Source organism: Octodon degus, unplaced genomic scaffold (assembly GCF_000260255.1).
Source record: "Octodon degus isolate 3935 unplaced genomic scaffold, OctDeg1.0 scaffold00268, whole genome shotgun sequence".
NCBI classification, from domain to species: Eukaryota; Metazoa; Chordata; class Mammalia; order Rodentia; family Octodontidae; genus Octodon; species Octodon degus.
Window position 1 is genome coordinate 1068031 of NW_004524844.1, and position 6932 is coordinate 1074962.

The 6932-nt window shown below is 57.4% G+C and overlaps 2 protein-coding genes across 4 annotated transcripts in view; one reads left to right on the forward strand and one right to left on the reverse strand.

Annotated features, from left to right (window-relative positions):
• The first annotated feature begins 524 nt into the window (after positions 1-524).
• Positions 525-5115, forward strand: Fuz (fuzzy planar cell polarity protein). Its single transcript, XM_004646428.2, has 11 exons — positions 525-809; positions 1060-1181; positions 1430-1514; positions 1708-1776; positions 1998-2102; positions 2721-2918; positions 3027-3122; positions 3399-3505; positions 3577-3641; positions 3719-3793; positions 4626-5115. Exons 1-11 carry the CDS (start codon positions 699-701, stop codon positions 4838-4840), a joined length of 1248 nt encoding a protein of 415 aa, XP_004646485.1. The 5' UTR covers positions 525-698; the 3' UTR covers positions 4841-5115.
• Positions 4875-6932, reverse strand: part of Ap2a1 (adaptor related protein complex 2 alpha 1 subunit) — a 29796-nt gene continuing 27738 nt past the window's right edge. For all 3 annotated transcript variants that reach the window (XM_004646425.2, XM_004646424.2, XM_023706711.1), the window contains 5 exons: positions 6179-6302; positions 5983-6099; positions 5813-5882; positions 5530-5664; positions 4875-5309 (listed from right to left, as the gene is read on the reverse strand). In XM_004646425.2, coding sequence (XP_004646482.1) covers positions 5232-5309; positions 5530-5664; positions 5813-5882; positions 5983-6099; positions 6179-6302 — 524 coding nt within the window. In that variant the 3' untranslated portion in view covers positions 4875-5231. The remainder of the gene's footprint in view (positions 5310-5529; positions 5665-5812; positions 5883-5982; positions 6100-6178; positions 6303-6932) is intronic.

A 6932-nucleotide genomic window follows, 5' to 3' on the forward strand; every position in this document is an offset into this window, starting at 1 on the left:
AATAAAGGATTTTTTTCCCTTTGTCTAACAAAAACAGTCTTATTTGGTAGTTACTAGGCAACGCTCCCCGGAACAAACCACTGTCTAACTTGAGGGGAGAGGTGGTAAGAACAGTCAGATTTGTACTGTATCCGTATTTGAGCAGGGAACAACCGGCTGTATTTTCAGAATGGAAGTATAAGTGAACGGTGGTTGCTAAGTAACGCCTTACCCTGCCATCTTTGGGGTGCCTGTTTACCAGTGTAAAGTAGAAATCGGACCAAATGTGGTTGCTAGGCAACGCCTTGGCACGGTCGCCATCTTTGATTGGGGCACAGTGTTTTCATCTACAATGTAAATAATTTATACATGATGGTTACTAGACAATGCCGTGAGACTAGCAATCTAGTCTTCAGACTTCAATCTCGTCTTTATTCTCGTCATTAAATAAAGCCAAACCACGTCAGAAAGAAACTATAAAGCCTAGCATGAATGATTACTCGCCATCTTTGTTAGAGGTATAGTGACTTCCGGTTGGGGCGGAAGTGAACCAAACGGGGTTTGAGCATGTTTGAGTCTGATGAAGCAGGCGGGAATTTAGTCCCCTTCTAATTAGCGGCTCTGGAAGGCAGGCCGACTCACTGTGATATGATTGCCGGCCAGCTCCCAGCCCGGCACTGATAGTGCTGGAGGAAGATTGCGTGGGCGGGGGAGTCCAAATGGGAGAGGAGGGGACAGGGGGCACCGTGCATCTGCTGTGCCTCGCGGCCTCCAGCGGGGTGCCCCTATTCTGCAGGAGCAGCCGTGGCGGTGCCCCGGCCCGTCAGCAGGTGGGGCTTAGACGCCTGGATCTAAATAGAAAGGGGCTAGAGAGTTTACACGCCGGGTCTGTACGGGAGTTGGGGCAGGGAGGTTTCTGCTTTAACTTCCGAGGTCCGTGGGACACACACCTCGCTGTGTCCGCTGGTTCCTCGCAGGGAACCTCCAGGGGATATGCAGAAGGGCTGGGAGCCCTGACAGTTGGATCTCAAGGGGGAGGTAACAGGGTGCCCCTGTCTCATGCCCTCAACTCCTCTCCAGCTACCCTTCTCTGTCATCGGCTCCCTCAATGGGGTCCACATGTTTGGCCAGAATCTGGACGTGCAGCTGAGCTCTGCGAGGACGGAGGACACGACCGTGGTGTGGAAAAGCTTCCATGACAGGTCCCTAGTGGGAACTTGGGGGAGGGACAGAGTCTGGGTGATAACTCCTGTTGAAGATGGCTTCCAGCTGTTTGCCTGTGGGATCTTCGATTAGAGACCGACCTTACTGACCCCTAATTTCCTTTATAGGAGAGGCAGGCTGGACTAGGAGACACAGCTTAGACTCTCGGCTAAAAGGGCAGATTCGGCTTTACCCCCTGCCCTTCTCCCCACACCTGGACTCATCCTTTTCCCCTTCTGTTCCGCAGCATCACCCTCATTGTTCTGTCATCAGAAGAGGGCACCTCGGAGCTGAGGCTGGAACGACTGCTCCAGATGGTGTTTGGAGCCATGGTGAGATCCCCGGGGACTCTTTTCTACCAAACCCATTCATTGATCTGAGCTTTCTTATCAATCTCCCTTACCACTCAGGAATCCTTATCGTCAGCCAAAGCACCCCTCCTCCCTGAGGCCCAGCGTAGGTTCCATCCCTGCTGTGTTAGAACCAGCTGTCACGAGCCCTAACTGTCCTATGTGGTTCTTTCAGGTTCTTCTTGTAGGACTTGAAGAACTGACGAATATCCGAAACATAGAGAGACTGAAGAAAGAGTTGAGGGTGAGGCTGCAGGACCCTGGGATGGGAAATTGGGGTACTGAGGTACTGCCACTTGGGCATTGCAATGACCAACACCTCCAGGAAGAGCATGATTCCATAATTCCCTGGGGCACAGCCTGCTTGCCTGACTCTGGAGGTCCAGCATTGCCAGCTCTTGCTGAAAGAGGCAGCAGATGTGGGGTCCTTCTGGGTCCTAGGCTTCTCCTCTCTCCCTCTGCCAGGCCAGTTATTGCCTCATTGACAGCTTCCTGGGGGACCCGGAGCTCATTGGGGACCTGACCCAGTGTGTGGACTGCGTGATTCCTCCAGAAGGCTCACTCCTGCAGGTACTGCACGCCTGACTCGGGCTCAGATCTCCTCCTTTTCTCCTGACCACTGTTCCAACCACCTGTACCCTTGGTATCCACTCTGATCTCTCCTTAGTCCTAGAAGAGGCCTCCCCCACCCCATACTAGGCCTGCCCTTCTCCCTTGCTTGATCTTGTGATCCCCTCCTCCCTCAGGACAAGCCTCCAACCCCGTAGACCACCCGCCCGCCAGCCCCGTGGGCCTTACAGAGCCCAAGGGTTTTCCAGCTTGCCAACCTTGGAGCATGCTTCTCCTTTGCCTGAGAAATCCCTATCGACCTCAGCACTGCTCTTGTCCCTTCATGTGGACGGGCCTTCCCAGCAGTGTGACTGCCCATGAGGGACTTGACCTCCCTGAGCTGCCCATTTGGCACAGCGCCCTTCCTTGCAGCAAGCCATCGCTGCTGCTGTTGCTGTTACTGTCTTCACAGTGTGCAGGTCAGGCTGGTGGTTTCAGGCTGAGAGGTGTGACACATGACTCTGGCCGCTCATTCACCTCTGGTCTGACCGCTTATCTCCTCCTCCTCCTCCTGACCCACCTGGGAGTCACTGTCACACTGTTCTTGTCTTCTGACTCCCCATCCGCCTGCCTTCCCAGGAAGCTCTCTCTGGGTTCGCTGAGGCCACAGGAACAGCCTTCGTCAGTCTGGTGGTGTCTGGCCGAGTGGTGGCAGCCACTGAAGGCTGGTGGCGGCTAGGGATGCCCGAGGCCGTGCTGCTCCCGTGGCTGGTGGGGTCCCTTCCACCTCAGGCTGCACGAGACTACCCGGTGTACCTACCGCACGGGAGCCCCACGGTGAGTGGGTGGGGCTTGCGGGGCACGGCCGGGAAAGGCGTGGGTCCAAGTGAGTCCTGAAGGGAAGGGGCAGAGCCACGGTCGGCCCCACCCAGCGCCTTGCTTCAGGTCCCCCACAGGCTCCTGACCCTGACGCTGCTGCCTGGCCTGGAGCTGTGTCTGCTCTGCGGGCCACGTCCGCCCCTCAGCCAGCTAGATCCACAGGTGAATGCATACAGCGGGTCCACTTCACGCCACACGACACTTCCTCCTTAGGCGCTCCAGCCTGTCACCACCCAGGCTTAGGAGCGAGTCCCCCCATCCCTTTTCCACAGGCCCCGCCCCTTGGAGTGCGCTCCAATTGCCTTCGTGCCAGCTCGCCCGCTCCCCCAATACGCAGCTTCCCTCCTGTAGCCCCGCCCCCTACCTGTCCCTGCCTTTCCATCGCTGAACCAGTAGCCCCGCCTCTCAATGGCCACGCCCCATTGGCTACGCCCACAGCTGCTGGAGCGCTGGTGGCAACCCCTTCTGGAACCACTGCGGGCCTGCCTGACGCTGGGGCCCCAAGCGCTGCCCGACGGATTCCCCCTGCACACAGACATCCTCGGGTAGGGCTTGGGTGAGGAGTGGGTTGGCAGTCTTCAATGTTCTATCCGGTCCCTGACACACTGTTCCACAGGCTGCTGCTCCTGAACCTGGAACTAAAACGCTGCCTTTTCACCGTGCAGCCCTTGGGGGATAAAGGTGACTGAGGACATGGGCAGGCTGGGCGGGAGGGCTGTAGGCCAGGGGCCTTCCTGGACCCAGTCTTCTCCCTGCAGAGCCTTCCCCAGAACAGCGCCGTCGCCTCCTCCGAAACTTCTATACTCTGGTCACCACCACACACTTCCCACAAGGTAGTACCAGGCACTGTGCCTCACTCACATACCAACACTTGAGTCCCACTTGCACAAGGTGGGAGCAAGAGCTGGGGTTGGAGAAACTGGCAGGAGCACCCAGCAAAGCCAGGAGCACTGAGAATTGTCACAGGCAGGCAGGCTAGGACCTGGTCCCACTTTGGAACTTCCAGTGTAATCCTAGCAGTAATCGTAAACACAGAAGCCTCTTCTCTGGCCCGGGCTTTTACACCTAAGGGCTCATTCCTTGTCCCGCTGAGGATGCTGCTGTCACGATGCCACTCCCACCCCACACAGCAGGAGAGTCTCCATGGTGAAAGGCAGAACCAGGATTCAGACCCCAGTGCTCCTGGTTCACACAGCTACTGCCCCCTACTCCAAAGCTTACCTGGAGGCTGGGGAGCGGAGCCTGGATCTACAGACTTGATTCGAGGGAGGAAGGGTTGTAGAACCCACAAGGCCCCAAAGGAAAGGATGAGAAAGGCATCAAGAGCACAGCACACTGGTGCCGGCCACACCTCTCCTGAGCTGTGGGACCCTTGCCCAAGTGGGGATGGGGGTGGGGAGGTGGTCACCCTCTGTGGCATCACTCCAGCTCCCATGGTACATCCTAGGGTCTGGCACCTAGTGTCACCTGCATGGTGCAATCTTCAGGGGATGAACTGGGCCTTACACGGGGGAAAAGGGACCAGGAAAAGCAAGGACTACACTGGATGAGCAAAGGTTGAAAGTCTGAAGGCCCTAAAGCCTGTGCAGAGACCCCATAATTGAGAATGGGGTGCGGCTTCCAGCAAGTAGCATCCTAAATCTTTTTTTTCCCCCCTTTTCTTAGAGCCAGGGCACCTGGAGAAGGTGGAGGATGCAGGCCACCGAGCCCAGCTGCCAAGAGCTTGCTACCTCGTGTTGGGCCCAGGCATCGGGTGGCAAGTAGTGGCCCTGCAGCTGGGGCCTCGGCAGCTGCTGCTGCTGCTGTCTCCACAGAGCCCCACCCATGGGCTTCGAGCCCTGGCCACCCACACACTGCATGCTCTCATCCCATTCCTGTGACTACCCCCGAGAAGCCAGCTGCAGATGCAGGGCATTAGCGTCTCTCTGTTTATTCGCTCACAATAATACACAGCCCCTGGATGGGGAGGGGGCACGAGGGGCTACAACGAGGTGGGGGAGGGGAGGAGGCACCCACTTCCCTGGCCCCACTCCCCTCTGTGCTCGGGGGTGACAGGGAGGAAGGGGGCTCCCCCTTACCCCCCAGAATGTAAACAGCAGCAGATGAACAAAAATAAAAATACAAAAGGCTGGAGGAAGGTCCCAGGCATCCCCCACCCCTGGCGTCTTCCTTGTCACCAGTGGTGGTCCCCTCGCTGCCTCATCCACCAAAGCTGCCTCAGTCTTAGAAGCTGCCTGGTGCCAGCCACATCCCTGGGACAGGGTCCAGGGCTCAGAACTGCTGGGCAAGCAGCTCACACAGGTGACGGGAGACAGGTTCCTTGCTGGTGCGCAGGGTCAGCCGGTACATCTGTAGGGGATGGGCAGGACTCAGCACAAGGCAGCCATGGGAGGAGGGAGGGCCCACAGAGGGGGGAGACAGGGAAAGAGGTGGACAGCAGAAGTGGGGTGTAAGGCAGGAAGTAAAGGAAGAGAGGTAAAAAGGACACAGGGCAGAGAGACAGAGTGAGGAAGGGTGTACCATGACAGCTGTCCAGGGCCCTCAGCACATCCCCTTTGGCAACACTCACCTGAGCCTGGGCGTTGGGCTCCAGCCGGAGCAGACAGCCCACTTGCAGGGCTTTCGTCTGGATGATTCCAGCCCCCACAAAGTTCTCAGGGTTGGGGTCCACGTTGTCCAGGAGAGCAGAACCAAACCCCAAGAGCTGGAAGGGACGCGGTTGCTCGAGTACCTGGTCCTGTCACCTCCAGGGAGCATCCCAGCGCCCCATACCTCCACCCCACTTTACATTTGGGAAAACAAAGACTAAGAAGTTAGGCAGCCAGGGCCTGTGAGCACTTCCTGCCTCTCACCTTGGCCTTGGTGACTTCTGCATCCATGGGGTGGTTGGCTTTGAAGATTTTTTGTGCCTCCTGCAGAGGGCTGGGGGCAGAAAGGTGAAAGTCAGGGAAGACCCCTGGAGTCCCCATCCCTGCTTCCTCAGGCCTAATGGTGGCCCTGTGTCCCCATCCCCGCTCCTCACAGGCTCAGCTGCTTCCAACGCTGGAAGAAGTCCTGGGCTGCCATCTCCGTGGGCTGGAAGAACTTGTTGATGGTCACTGGGAGCTTCAGGGTGAGGGATTGGGGAGCACCCCCGTACCTAGCAGGGAGGCAGAAGAGCTGAGGCCCCGCCCCTCATCCTAGAAGCCCTGCCCAACTGCACTGCCCCACCCACTCACCGGAAGCGCAGAGACAGCAGTGGAGGCGTCAGGAAGTCCCTCAGACACTCAATATTGAGCACCTGTTGCACCTGTGCCCCGCCATCCACCTGTGCAGCCACTCGCTTCGTCTGCACGGCCAGCTGTGCCCGCTGTGGTCAAGGAAGCCAGGGACTGACAGGGCACCCATGGAGTCTTGGCCATGGTCCCGATTTCCTGGCAACCCCAACCTGGGGGCCTTTCAAGGGCCCTGGCTGGCAACCCAGCACTAATCCTACTGAGTTCCTGACATGAAATCCTCAGGCCCACTTCTGTGTCTCCTGGGGCCTCACACTGTGATCTTGGCGCTCCATTACTGGCCCTGGCCATGGCCCCCAGGTCCACGGTCTGGGTGACTATAAGCTACTCAGCCTCTCTTAAAACCTCACCTGCAAAATGGGCACATGCACAGTGTCCTCAGGAGTCAATGAGGTAATCCATTAGGTGGATGGCAAATACTACACAGGGATGGCAGAACTTGGTGGTCCCCCTTGCATCTATGGCTGCCTTTATGTCAACCCATCAGCAAGGGCTGCATCTCCCACTGACCTGGGCTCCATGTCTGTCCAGCAAACACTTAGGGACCTCCCTAAATGAGGGATGGACGGATGAATGAACCAACTGAAAAGGTCCTCAGGGTTTTGAGGCCCAGCCCCTCTAATTTCATGGGTTTGAAAACAAGTAGGGGAGGCACTAACTGCCAGAGACTTTCCCAGGCTTTTTTTTTTTTTTTTTT